The following is a 14,705-nucleotide window of genomic DNA, read 5'->3' as shown; positions in this document are numbered from 1 at the left end:
GCCGTGTTAAATGTCATCAAGACCCAAGAGAATCACTCTTACACAATGGTACATGCATAAGAACTTCTGTTCAATCTCCTGTTGAGTAATTCAAATGAAAAAAAAAAAATCATTTTTCCCTCCAATCCTTCTTGGCTCAACAAGTCCCTATTAAGCAAAGAAAGGACAAAGAAACATACTTTCAAATGTTAATTGCTTCTCTTTATACTTGCAATGTCTAATTACATTTATTTTATTACAATACTTGCAATAAACGGCAGTTAATGAGGGGGATTAGTAGGTGAGCCATGATGGCCATAATTACCTCTTTAAACCACCATCGTATGCATGTCTGAGGTCTATTGTGAGTGGAGCCATGGTGCTACGACAATGGAACTATTTTAAAGTCCTTCTTCATTACCTTCTTTCAAGTGATTATTGTGATCCTTTTCTGTTTGTACGTAGACTGTTAATTTTATCAGCAGTGTCAGATGATTCCATTGTTGGGACCAAACATTTCCAAATCTCCGCATTTCAGATTTACCATAAAGTAATTCCTTAAATCAAGTATAGTAAGGCATTTAAACAAGACTTGCTTTTACAGTACCACCGGAGGGGCCAAGAATAAAGCTATAGAGAAGTTCAGAGCAGGGTTTGGTTATAAACTGATATATTAAGCTTCTGAGATCTCTGCACTGTTTTTTCCATCATGTGAAAAACGTGGTATAGCATAAGAACAAACCTACCAAAACATGACCATCCACCTGACCCGACAAGCCAGGCAAGAAGAACATTAATAAGCGAAGCAGCCAAAAGGCCCGTGGTCCCTGTAAAGGATCTTCAGAGATCCACAACTCAGGTGGGAGAGTCTATTTTGATGTTAAATATTTTGTTCTCAGCAATTTTGCCTTTATGGCAGAACATTGAGAGAAAAACATTATTAAAAAAGCAATGTGTTGAGACGACAACAAAATTTGACTTTTTGTCCTACATACAAAACACTAAATGTGTAAACACTGTTCCTGTGGTCTAACTTTATGGTGGCTCCTGTGGGAACTTTTGAATGATTTTAAGGTTCACTTTCAAGTAGAGATACACCAGAATGGTTTGGATCAAAACATAATCCTGTTAAATGGCTCAGTCAAAGTATAAGATCAATGCCAGTATTTATAAACTACTTTTAAATCATTCTCCATTAAGTCAAACTACGCTTAAGCTGTTTGGCAAATAAGAGCCAAAAAAGATGCATCTAGATGGCTACAGCTGGTAGAGACGTACCCCAAAAGATTTGTGGCTTTAATTGCAGTGAAAGGTACAAAATATGGACTTAACAGCTGAATACAAATGCCTGGCACACTTTCCAGATTTTATCTTGTAAAGCAATTCCAAACCATGCATCTACATTCTTCCACTTTAAAACGATGCACTACTTTGTTTTTGTTTGTCATATTTTTGCAAAACATTATCTATGATTCACGGCTTAAATGATTATTGCAGATGAATAAAACAAAACTCGTGCGCCTGTAAATGCAGGCTTGGTTTATTGAAGATCCGTCACCTTCTTTATTTGAGTTTCGGTAAAGTCATTTTTTAGTATTTGAGCAATTCCGTTATGTTTATCAGCGAAGTGCAAAAACTAAAGTTTCCAAAAGGATTTCTTTCATGTTTTGTTCCCAGCTGGAAGCAGGAAACTCCACATTTGTACAGTCCCCTTCTATGCACAGCTCATTATTTTCTAGACAGTCACAGCATGGAGGTAATACTGACACAGAGAAAAGCCATCTGACTTAGAGGGAAATGTCATGCCAGTAGCTGGATAACTCTGCATGCACCTATACGGATGTTGCTATACAAACGAGCGACAATGTGGACTCCTAGTGATGTTAGTGCATGGAGAGCACTCAGGTGTGCTCCTCTGACTGGTTGTGTGTGCCACACCCCATGATGAGAAAAGAGAAAACGCAATATTACAGATCCTTTGCCTCAGTCCTGCTGTTCTCTTCTGCGAAGGCAGAAGCTGGCTTGCTGATATGACACTCCTTATACTTTCACTTATTATCACCTCAGGTCCAATTAAAAACGAAGACGGCTTTCACACATTTATAAGTCGTATTTCTTAAAAATTACATTCAAGAGGGGGAAAGATCTCTATGTCCGACTGTAAAAAAAAAAAAAAAAGAGGATGGTATTGGATTTTAAACGTCATTAATCTACTTGTCTTCCTGACAACCACTGTGACGTTCACAGCTTTCCTTAGTTTATTGTGTGTAGAAAGCAGACGTAATTGCAACCTCGTCAACTAACAGGTCTCAGTATGCAAATTACTTCCTACCTTCCTAGTCTTTGATGTGCTGCAGTGAATTTTAGCTCTTGACATACGTTCACACAGGCGCTGATCCAGTGACAGTGTGCTGCATTCTTTATTGCCCCCAACTTTTTTGTAATGTTTGTACTCGGTTTCTGAACCTTCTTGATGCCTCATTCACAATCCAATTAGCACCAGTTATATTCTGGCGCAAACTGTCTTGCTGTGTGTGAGAAAATTACTCTTTGACACTTGTCATCTAAATATAAACTTGTACTATAAACAGAGGAGGCGCACAATTGAGAGGAAAAAAACAAAAAATAGGCTTTGTGTCCACTTGTCCTTACCAACTGGTCAGATTTAACTCGGTGCTCCTGAGCTGCATTGTGGGATGACATCTATTCCTATTCACAGAGGTAATTTATCTGTTCTTTTCATAAAACACTGAATTGGAAGTACTATATGGTGGAAGGTGAAGTAAGCATATGGTTTGTACTCTGGATGTTAACGAAAAGCTTTTCACCTGACACTTTTTTCATATTCTTCTTTGCTAAATAACTCGACCTCAGTCAGAATTAATGAAGAACATCTCTGAACATCAACTGTCAAGTCTTCACAAAGATTCTCAACTAGATTTCAGTCTGGACTTTTAACTATGCCACTGAAGCAAATGAATTGCTAAAAATAAATAAATAAATCCATTGTATCTCTTTCTGTATGTTTCGGGTAGTTGTCCTGCTGGAATGTCAGGCTCTGCCTCAGTTTAGAGTCCTTTGTAGCCTTTATCAGGCTTTCTTCCTGGCTTGCCTTGTAATTACATCTGTATTGAGCTTGTTAGAGTTGATACCCAGCAACTCAAACCACCTGCTACCACCCAGCTTTACCCTCCATATAATTTTGAGCGTAAGGTATCTGCCACACCGAGCTTTACGTGACTTCACTAAATGTTTACATTTGCTGTTCACCTGCATGGTTTGTTTGCAACCAACAAACATGATTATCAATGGCTTTCTGATTATCTTTTTTCATAAAGCCCACATTTATATAGTGCATGAGCAATTGTTTTGTCAATATATTCTTCCACCTCAGCTGTGAACCTCAACAGCTCCTCTGGAGTTACCACGGGTCTTCTTGCCACTTTTCTGAAGAACCCTGTCCGTGCTCAGCCTGTTAGTTCAAGTGGAAGCTATCTCTTAGTAGGTTTGCGCTTGCCTCATAGTCTTTATTTCCAGATGAAGGATAAAACAGAGTTCCATGTGATGTTTAACACAACCTCCTCTTTACCTTCTAAATTGTAGTTATTTTCTACCTAGTGTTGGTGTATCATATCAAATTTGCATAAAATACATTGAAGTGCGTGGCTGCAACTCAACAAAGGGTAAAAACATTTCAAGGATATAAAATCTTAAATTACGTCTTGAATTTGCAGAGTATCAGATTTTATATGCATTCAAAAAATATGCATAAATAAATGAATCTTTCTGTAAACATGGACTTTTGCGGGTTACGTTTTGATTAGATAATTAACTCATAAGCTGTTCAGGCCTGGTGTGAAAATGCACAGCTATGAATTGGTGGGTCTGTCCAAACTTTTGACTGGAGCTGTCTTCTGCTGCCAGAGAGTCTGGGCGCTAACCCAACTACTATTACCTGTGTAGCGGAGAGAATTTGTGTTGGCTTTATTATGCTACTCTCTTGTATAAGTGATTATTGTGCTACATTTTTAAGAATTACAGAACATTCTGTAATTCTACCTTACAATAACATAATTCTGTAATTCTACCAATAACATACCTTATTGTTGTTCTGATAATAAAAAAGCTTTTGTCTCCCGTCACTATCTTTAGCTCTCAAACAACAGGATAAATGGATGTCAATAAGACAGATCTCTTACAAGAGCTTTAGCTATGACAAAGATAAGAAAACATTAAGACAAATACATCTTTAAAGTTTTTATTTCAGATCAACCAAAAATGTTAACAGCCCAGTTTTAAGGTGTGCTCAAGATCTTAATTGTTTTACCTTAGTATCATATCCACATACTGCCACTAAAAGATGGTGTACGCTCTACGATGATGACTGCATGCCTGTGCCAGAAAAAGTCGGGAAAAAGGAGAAATAAAAGATTACTCACCCATTGTAACTGTGATGAGCTGATGCATCATTTTGTCTTCTAGCAGTGTTTCCATTTTTGAACAAATGCTTCACGGCAAGACACAGAAAAGAGAGAGTGCAATGAGATATCAAGTACCTTAAACCCAAGGCAACAAATTCCTCTTGAAGTGACTCGGTTGTGGTGTTGCATGCGAAAGGGAAAACTGATGGCCTAATTGATGGAAACACTATATTTCACATGATTTCAAGATATTCAGATGAGAATATCCCACAGTGAGCTAAATTTTTGAAAATGGATTATGATGAATGTTATTTCCACGGATAATCACGCTGATTATGAGCAGTCTTAACTTTTCACCATAGGTGTAGGAGGCCATAATCAAATCTGATATAATCAAACCTGCAGGATCCAAATGTAGAAATTAATCAAAATGTGTTGATCGCCAGAAATTGTATCTTTTCTCAATGTGTGTTTTAGGATGTAGAAAGTAATACCATACATTTATGGTAACATTAAAGAAAACCCTCTGTCAATTTTAGGACTATATCTTGTAAACAATCTGGTTTTTATCAGGTTCTCAAGTTTTCATGGTCTTCCTTGTTTCTTAAAGAAGTCCTTTACTTTTAAAATTCTTGAGCAGTATGTATGTGAATGTTTTCCATTCACAGAATCCTTTCATGTATATAGTTGGAGAGATGTTCACCCTTGTTGCAACTGAATCCATTTTACTTAATTATGCCATTGCTCCAAGGTCTCCTTGGTTACAGTTACTCACAGAAGAAATACATTTTATTCCATGTGTCATTTTATATGTCAAAATAAGCTTAATTGCTATTAATGATATCAATATAATTCATTTTATCAGATCTGCATGCATTACTGTTTTCTTTTCTTTACTTGTCTGTATAATCACAGCATTTGGGCAGTTTTTATTTCACAAGTGTAGTTTGTCTTGTGGACTGCAATTTCTTTTTCCTCTTTATTTTAAGACAACCAAGGTTAGCACTGCTGCAGCACTATTTGCACTTTTTGTACTTTTTCTTGGAATACCAATTCCTCCAGTCTAATTTTGTTAAAAGACACAGAAAGGAAGACAGAATATACTTGATACAATGCAATCATTAAAAGCATGCAAAAGTTGACCAAAAGTGAGTAGGCACCTCATTAGCAGAACAAGATTTTTGTGGACATTTTAGATTTAATTGCTGTAGTCTTATGAACAAAAAAGTCAAATTTGTGAAGGTACACAGCAGCAGAAATAATAGCAATGATTTTGTCAAAAAATAAAAAAAAAGCTTTAGGATTTCTCCCTTTTTTTTAACAAGTCTAGAAAAATGTTTAGATCTGGTCTTTTTCGCCGTTTCATTTTAGGGAGACCGTTAGATCTCCAAGATAGAACCTGTGTAGTTATGTAAGATTAGTTTTCTTGCATAGTTGTAAAACTTTGTGACTCATTCTGTTTTCGCTAGGAATAGACTCATTTATCCAATGGCATACCTTTCTCTGTGAGATAGCACTTGTTTTAATAGGTGCCACTTGATCCAGAATGGATGAGCATTCTCTATTAAAGCACTGGATTAAAGTGTTTACATAACTTCCATCAGAAAGCAGAGAGGTGTCAATAATGACAGACAATCTCTCAGCAGAAACCCCAGTCATTATGTGTGTGTGAGCCTTTAATTTAGCTTAAAACTAAATTGAAGGTCAATAAATTATGTTTACTCAGTTGTACGTCCTCCACAAATAGATTGGCCATACTGATGGCCGGAGAAAAGACGAGGTCCAATATATGGCCTTTTACATTTGGGGCTGACATGATGGCATGGAATACAAATATAAATAGCAATCAACTCAGTAGCAGATAAGGTGTGGCCAAGCCATGGACAGGCGACACATTTCTGCTTCACCTTCTATAATTAGCATTGAACTTTGTCGTAGTTGAGAATAGGACCATTTAAAGACAGTTGTGTTACTTTTACTCACAACTGCTGGTGCTTTTACACCATTTCATGTTGAGTTTGTTGGGGTTTTTTTTTTTTTTCCTTCGATAAGGTCAGTCTGGTCCACAAAACAGGCATTCCACAAAAAAAAAAAAAACCTGTGGGGTAATTCTTTGCCCTTATTTCACTACAGGAAAGAAAACAAGGCATGTGTTCCCCATGGTGTTTTCGTATTTGGATTATAAATTACCTGCAGTACGAAACGACCTGTCCTAAAATGCTTCTGAACAGGTATCACACCATGACACTGGTTAAAGCTTGCTTCTTTAGCCCACCTCCTCCCTTCCCTTTGTTCTCATTAACAGACCACTTTGAAGAGAAAGCGGTCTCAGCGTGAGACATTGTGTGTCAGAGAAAAATAAAAAACGAATAGATGCCTGAGTCAAGTTAAACAATTTATGTCAAGTTGTTTGAGAAACTGCCTGTGTTTATGGAAGATAAAGAATCACCGCAGAGCTTTCAGATGATCACCGCATGGGTTTTGGTTTTCAGCGTGACTTTAAAGATGCATCTGAATGGTTTCAAAATGCAGCATGACCAGGTGGAAAATCACAGATACAGACGTGAATGCTGCAGTAAGGGCTTTTCCATCCAGCTTCACATGTGGGAGACGCTGCAAGGGAAAAAAATCCTTCCTTGCTGCCAGTTTGCAGAAGACATTTTCTGCCCCCGGCCACGTGGCTCAAAAACTGAGTGTACTTAAAGCTGTTCATATCCTAATTTCCACATAATGAAGCTGAGAAAATGAAATGTTAATCATCTATTATCTTGGATGCTGACTTAAACATAGAAAATCAAACTTCAAAGCAGTCAATTAAAGCCTCAAATTAAATGTCTTTTTTTTCATTAAGTAAAAGTGACATATATTGGCAGGGGTCGGTGGGGGTTGGAGGAGTAGAAAAGCTGAAAATGCTGTTGACTTAAAAAAAAAAAAAAAAAACAAGGCTCTATAGATTTAATTTTTTTTTTATTCTCAAGTCATACTGAGCTTCAAAGAAACTTAACAGATTTTATATTGCACAAATTTAAAAAGTCTTATGGGTAAAAACAGTTTCTTGCATTGCACATTTGTGCAGTGGAATAAATTCTTAGAGAATGCAAACAATTCTTTGAATATTTTTATATCAACTCTTAAACAGTGATTACAGAATTGTATTAGCTGTAGGGATCCAGTTGTTGAGCACTTTGCATGTCTTTGTGAGAACACTATTGTGTATTTTTTTTTAGTATTCTAGGATTTGTAAATAATCATGTCTATTCTTTTTTTTTCTTTTTTTTATTGAAAAACATGTTGTTTTTTTCCCCTAATTGGTGTATTTTCATTAAGCGTAATTTCAATTTGTGCAATTTTATTGTTGTGAATGCAGCTGGTGATATGATGGTAAGATTTCACAGTGCTCTTTTCTTTTGGGACATATGATACCAAAGAAGAAATATCTAGTTTACTATAAAGCTCCCTTAAGGTGAAGGGGAAAAAAAATGTTTTGCTGAATTCAGACCTTTTCCTCTGGTTTATAATTTGTGGTTTCTGAGTGATTGTACTCGATCTGTTTACTGACAGCAGCCATGTTGCAAGTCTATTTTAATCACTGGCTGTAAAAGGCCAGAACCTAACCAAGAGTCAGGTGCTGTTCATTAGGTCAGTCAGTCAGATGGCAGGGTATGACTTACATCCCCCCTGGGCTGTCATGAAAACAAGATTTTGTCAAACATAGTGAAAGTCAACATCAGGCATCTATTGAACCCTGGAACAGGGCCACAGAAAGACAGTGCAGTGGTATGCTCGAGACTTTGCTGAAATCCCTTGTAGACAATATAGTTGTAATTAAATATTGGTAAGTCCTGGAAGGCATGTTGGATATAGGCTGATGTGACATGCACCATCTTTTACTGTTTCCTGCCTCAGAGTGGGGTCAGAGTAATAACCTCACTCTTTGTGGGCCAAACATTAAGTTGCCTTTGGTCTCGATGCGCTGTCATAATCAGATGGTATACTCAAACAGAATCACAGACTGCTACGGACTGGCCCCAAATCCCTGCGGGACATAGTATGCGTGGAAGGCTCCAGCCATTGTGTCTCTTTAAGTAATCTGGATTTTCTGAATAGTTTTTTTTTTTTTTTGGTGTACAACGCATTAAGAAAAAAGACTAGATACAAGTTACTTAGAAAATGTTAAACTGAGACAAAAATATGCTTTAAGACAGGTTATATAAAATAGATCAGACAATAGTGTTAAAATATTGTTTCATTTAATGCAAAAGTTCAGATTTTTGTAGGAATAATACAAAAAGTAGCTTTCCGTGTGTCGCATGCTATATTTATAAAATATAGAGCAATAAAGGGGGAAAATGCAGGAAAAGGGTTATTACTAAGAACTTTGAGGAAATGAATAAGAGTTTTCTGAGCAGGGGTTGTCATCACAGAGCACTCACGCTTTGAAAGAGTCTGAAAGCACTTTCTTCAAGCTTTACCGTTTAACAGCACTGTGAGTGTGGTACTTGTAAACAAGAATATTTTCTAGTTGGACAGAAACCTGCAGCCACACTACTTTATTCCCTGATGCTTTACTCACACATAAAGGTGCCACATATAGATGGATCCTAATAAAATAGATTGCCGTTGAAAAGTTCATTTTAGTAATTCAGTTCCATATGTGGAAACTAAAATACTGTAGCTACATCCAAAAATATTCATAGCCTTAGCAGATTTGGATTTAAAGTATATATTTTTAATTTTACCAACATGTTTCCCCTGAGTGGCAGTAATATTAATGTTTTGGAGCCACACAGCCAGCATCTCAACTTTAAATCTTGCACACTCTCGGTGCACACAATCAATAGATTAGGGTGATGGTAATAAGGCTTTCCAAAGTCAAACATATAGAACTCATTGCAAAAGATTAATTGCCAAACTAATGATGGAAATATCCTGGGACCTGGTCAGCAATTATAAAAATGCTCTACTGACAGTAAATATCTTTAAATCAATCAATCAATCAATCAAATTTTATTTGTATAGCACATTTTAGGAGCAAGGCATTTCAAGGTGCTTTACATAATTAAAAAACAAAATAAAAACATGTGACATTGAATAAACAGTAGGAAAGAGAAAGAGAATTAAACAATGTATATAATTTTTAGATGTCATTTTCTTCATTAAAATGTCAATAGAAACATATTAATTATTATTTCTAATTGATACATCTTTCATATTTCTGACTATTTCCTATCTTGGCCAAAATTGTAATTGTAATTTTAAATGTAAATCTGTCAGGTATGTAGACAGATGGTCAAAGACACCTTCTACGTGGATTAATTAGGCCACAAATGACAATTTATAGAGAAGCTGCATACTGGCGAAGTGTTTCATTTGGATTGAAAGTGAAGAAAAGAAGCTTGGCAGTAACCACGAAAAAATGTGGAAGCAACGGGGAGATTCAAAAGTTGTGTACAGAAACTTGAATCTGTGCTTTGAAAATCAAAATTTGACGAGCAGGATGCCAGAGTCTGGAAGAAAAGTGGAGAGACACACAATCAAAGCTGCTAGAGAATCAATGTGAAATTTCCAGTTACTATTTGAGGAACCAAATTGTTTGCAGAGTAAGCCTTCTTCACCTTTTTAAGTCCAAAGTCAGCATTTCTGTAGACCACAACATTATGAAGCATTCTTGCTTCCTCCATTTGACTAAATTTATGGAGATGCTCTTTCATTTTCCAGTCGGCCCTGGCACCTGCCCACACTACTAAAAGGAACAACACCTGGTACTTAATTACCATGGTAACAGTCGAAGACAGCAAACCCAACAAACCCAGCAGCGTAGATGAGCTGAAAGCTGCCATTAAAGCAACAAGGTCTTCCTTCACTTCTTGTCGGTGTCATAGGCCAATTGTTCCCATTCTATGCTGCAGTCATGCATTAATTCATGGAAAAAAACAGAAACCTTGACCAAGTATTGAGTGCACATTGTACATGACTAGACATACTTTATTTCACCCGGTGTGTTCTGAAACTATATAATATCACAGTTTCACTTTTTGATTTGATTTATTGAAATAAATAAATTCATTGGAGTCTCAGATCATATAGCACAAAAGAAGCAACGATGAACAAAAGTGCATTTGTTGATTAGCGCTAATGTTTAATTTGTATTGTTCCTTAAATTAATTATTATCATGTTATTTATTAGGGATGTGAGACACATTGTTTTTAACTCAACAGTTACAGATTGTATTGTTGCTGACAGTTTTCTTTTTATTTTCAAAACACTGGGTAAGCTACTATATACATGTAAAGTGACCAGAAAACGGGCCAACTGCTCATAAAACTTTAATTTATTCGTCACTAAACCTTGAGGAAGCTGTCCCCGTCAGTCATAATCATGTTTTTTTTTAAGATAACTGAAAAGATTCCAGTTGCATAGTTTTTTTTGTTTTTTGTTTTTTGTTGTTGTTGCTTTTCCACTTTTCATCTTTGTTTATTCCCAGGTCTCTACTATAATTGTACTCTGACAAGCCATGTGGAGTAAAAATATAATTCCAGTCTTCAGGGATGTTCTCAGTTCCCCTCTGTGGTCTTTTCTTCTCTGGACCTTTTCATACTGAGATAAAGAGTAAATGGAACTTTCTTTGTTCTACCAAAATGTGTAATTTCTGAAATAGATGCCATTAGAAAGACTGCAAATAAGGGCAACACTTGGTGAATTTAATCATGAACCTTCATATATGCAGAATATGTTCATGTAAGATATTTTAGTGTAAACACTTTTTTATCTTGTGCAACTTATGCACTTGTCGGCTTCAGATAAAAAAGTAGACTTTAGAGATCTTGTTCTTTCTTACTTTAGAGGTTATTTGGCATCATTTGACAGTCTGTCACTCTGTCCCTGGAGCAACCTGCTTCAAGTACACTGCCTTTGTTCTTACTGTTTGTTTTTTTTTAGCATATGCCAAACTCACCACGTAAGTTATTTTTACAGCTTTTCTTGTCAGATTTACTTGCACACATTAAGATCACAAAAAAGATATCCTAATTTTAACATTGCATCCACTGTTGAATTGTTTTACCAATTTTTTTAAAGGCTAGAATTATAAACCGTAATTGGTAATGTCATTAGGTAAGGCTTAATTTAAATGGCTGATCAAATAACAAAAAAGCAAGGCACGTCTCATCTTTCAGTTTAAAGACTCAGTGTGGAGTTTAATTGGAGCTGTAGACTTTATTCAAAATGTTTTAAATACAAATGAAAGAAAAGCACAATAGCATCAAATAAAGCAATATAAGAACAATGCTAATTAAATAAGAAGGTGGGCAGCTGTTTAAAAAACATTATGAATTCAATTTAGAAATCAAAGTAGTACCAGTTAACAGACCTTTAAAAATAAAAAAAAAATATGGACATGTTTCAAGTATCCACGAACAAAGCAAAGTTTCAGGGGCAATTTTTGAACTTTTACTGACAGATTGAAAAGGGCATAGCAACCCTTATGCATGAAAATAAAAAGAGAAAAAAAAAACAACAATAAGTTGACTGGTTCAGATGTTTAACTTAATTTAGACTTACACAAAGCTACTCTTTTTGTTGTCATGCATCTCTTTTCCACCTTTAAATCCTCCCCAATTAAAAGTTTCCTCCTTCAAAATAACTGTGTTTCTTAGAAATCTATTTTTATTTTTTACATGTAAATAGCAAGAGAAAGTGGATCATTATTCTGAGCTCAGTGTACCTGCCTGTACATTTCCCCTACTTCGGATCAGAGAGCAGAGATATTCAACAGACTGAAGGTAGACCTCATTAGTAAGCATCAATACTTAATATACAGGCCTCAGCAGAGGTCACTATAGCCCAGTGGCAATAGATCTCACTGAGGTTCCCTTTTGGGTTTTTATCACTTGGCATGGCATGGTATGTTATGTTCACACTCCAGCTCTGGTACTGCATGGGAACCTTAATCAATTATTAGATTTAAACTATATATAAAATATGCATTTTGGAGAACTTGCCTCACAAGACGTTCAGTTTTCAGGAAGAAGCAAACTGTTGCATTGTGTATGGCCGTATTGTACAAACATCATTTTACAGGCTGGTGAGCGGGGATCTTTTTGGAATATGGTCAACAGATGACACGGCCGTTGATCTGTTTTGACAGATTATTCCCTCCAGGCAAATGCTGCCGTTTTTTACTCCGGGGATACTCTCATAAAACACTTGACTCACATTTTCTAAGTCAGTATGGATAAAATTGAAATACAGCATACCACACGTTCTCTTCTGGTCTCTCTCTCTCTCTTTTTTTTTTTTTTTTTGTTTTTGTTTTGGTCAGCATTAGTTTCCTGACCTTATACATGTTTTTTCATTCCTGCAGAACAAGATCATCCTGGACCCTCTGACATTCAGCGAGGCTCGTTTCAGGCCCTCTTTGGAGGAGCGCTTGGAGAGCATCATCAGTGGGGCTGCGCTAATGGCTGACTCATCGTGCACACGCGATGACCGCCGCGAACGGATTGTGGCTGAATGCAACGCTGTTCGTCAGGCCCTGCAAGACCTGTTGAGCGAGTACATGAACAATGTAAGTGCAAATCAAACAAACATGCTTTTAAACGTGTTGAGTTTTTTTAAACATGCTATTTACATTTTTAATGTAAATTATATTATATATATATATATATATATATATATATATATATATATATATATATATATATATATATATCCACAATGTATTTGTGTTCATGTGAGAAGCACATATTTACTTTTCTACTGTTCAATATTTTCTCGCATTTCTTTCATGTAGGTGTTGCTTATCAGTCACTTCGTCCTTTTGTAAGGCTTCTGTTGGGCTTTGCTGAGTTTTTCTTTATCTGTTTCAGGAGTTAAGGAACAAACATCGTATATGATGTACATGAAAAAGAACCCCTTAGGTATATAGGTGATGCTGGATTGTTTATTCTTGAATTGATCTGAAGGCAGGTGAAAGAAAATGAATAATCCACTCGCTCTATGTTTTTATCAAGTGCAAAGTCCCGAGTCTATAAAGTATATTGGTAATTTCCTTACCATCTGTTACTTTTTGTGAATCCCTGTGGTATCATCTCTATCAGAGTGCTGCTGCAAGCAGGTTTGATAATGACAAAAGATGACAGTGCAAAGTGAGGTGTTGGTAAAAGTCAGCTCTGATGTGTTGAGAATAGATGCCATGAGGATCATGTCTGTTTTCAGGACATCACTGTGTTAGGAATTAGGAAAATACTATCTATATATGTAGAAATATATGTTTTTATGTTTTTTGAGTTCGGTAATGCAGGGCAGCCTGTTAAGCGCCATTGAGGATTCTGTGGCCTCTACTCTCGCTCCAGTTTTATGCTCCTGATGTTTCATTTGACTCTAAAGTTACTTAAGAACCTATAATATAAGACGTAGGACCAGCATTTTCAGTATTTTTCTGAGCCCTCCTTCCACAAGGAGAAATATTTAGAGGAAGACTTTGTTCCAGCTTCCCGGTATCTAGCGAAGTCTTGCTTTCTCTCACCACCTCAATAAGCCGGATATGTCGACATGTTGAAAATAGTTTTCTTTCAAATAGCTTCTTACAGTGTTTATGGTTCCTCCAAAGTCATTTGAAGTACTTCACAGATTCTGAAAATAACCTTTGATTATTGCTTATTAGTAACAACATCCACACACAAAGAACATTGTTGCCAATTGGAAAAAGAAAGGATATTCAACTTTCTGACCAGCTAATGACTGTAAATGGCACAAAGTCTGTTTATAGGTTTAAAACTCACCTTCACATCAACAATTGTCGCAAGTCTTTCTACAAATCTTCCTTTATAATTATGCCATGTTGCAGATTAAAACTAGAATCTGAACCAAAACCAACCAGATATTGTCTTTTGTAAGTTTTCCAAAACTTGGTACAACAAATGAGGAAAATTGTGCTTAGGGCAATCAATATTTTTCTTTATTTTTTCAACTTTTGGCAGGAAAATGTTACAATGGAAAAGTCTGTGTATTTACTTTGTGTGTTTGTGTGTGTGTTTACTTTGGCACTTGGTTACCAGAAAACATGCTCATCTCTTAGCAACTCTTAGCAACAGAACAGATGTTGTTATTGTTCAAAAAACATATGATTTCTTCTTCGGAAATACTACTTATCTTACATTACTTAAAACAGCACAAATTTTAAAGTGGAGATAAAGGAATAACCTGCTTTTAGATCTGCCCTCTATCCCATTAAACACTTGAGTGATCAGCTTGGGTGTGCTGTCATTGACACGTATGGTGAGATCTCACAGCAGTGTGTGACC

The 14,705-nt window shown here is 36.2% G+C and overlaps 1 protein-coding gene across 1 annotated transcript in view; it reads left to right on the top strand.

Moving 5' to 3' along the window:
• Positions 1 to 12,724: 12,724 nt before the first annotated feature.
• Positions 12,725 to 14,705, top strand: part of LOC106960576 (catenin alpha-2-like) — a gene marked incomplete at its 3' end in the record, with an annotated part of 155,500 nt that continues 153,519 nt past the window's right edge. The window contains exon 1 of the mRNA XM_015053720.1: positions 12,725 to 12,967. Coding sequence (XP_014909206.1) covers positions 12,860 to 12,967 — 108 coding nt within the window. The remainder of the gene's footprint in view (positions 12,968 to 14,705) is intronic.

Source organism: Poecilia latipinna, unplaced genomic scaffold (genome assembly GCF_001443285.1).
Source record: "Poecilia latipinna isolate Pla-1442-1.1 unplaced genomic scaffold, P_latipinna-1.0 Scaffold1199, whole genome shotgun sequence".
NCBI classification, from domain to species: Eukaryota; Metazoa; Chordata; class Actinopteri; order Cyprinodontiformes; family Poeciliidae; genus Poecilia; species Poecilia latipinna.
This window is presented reverse-complemented; position numbering and strand designations above follow the sequence as displayed.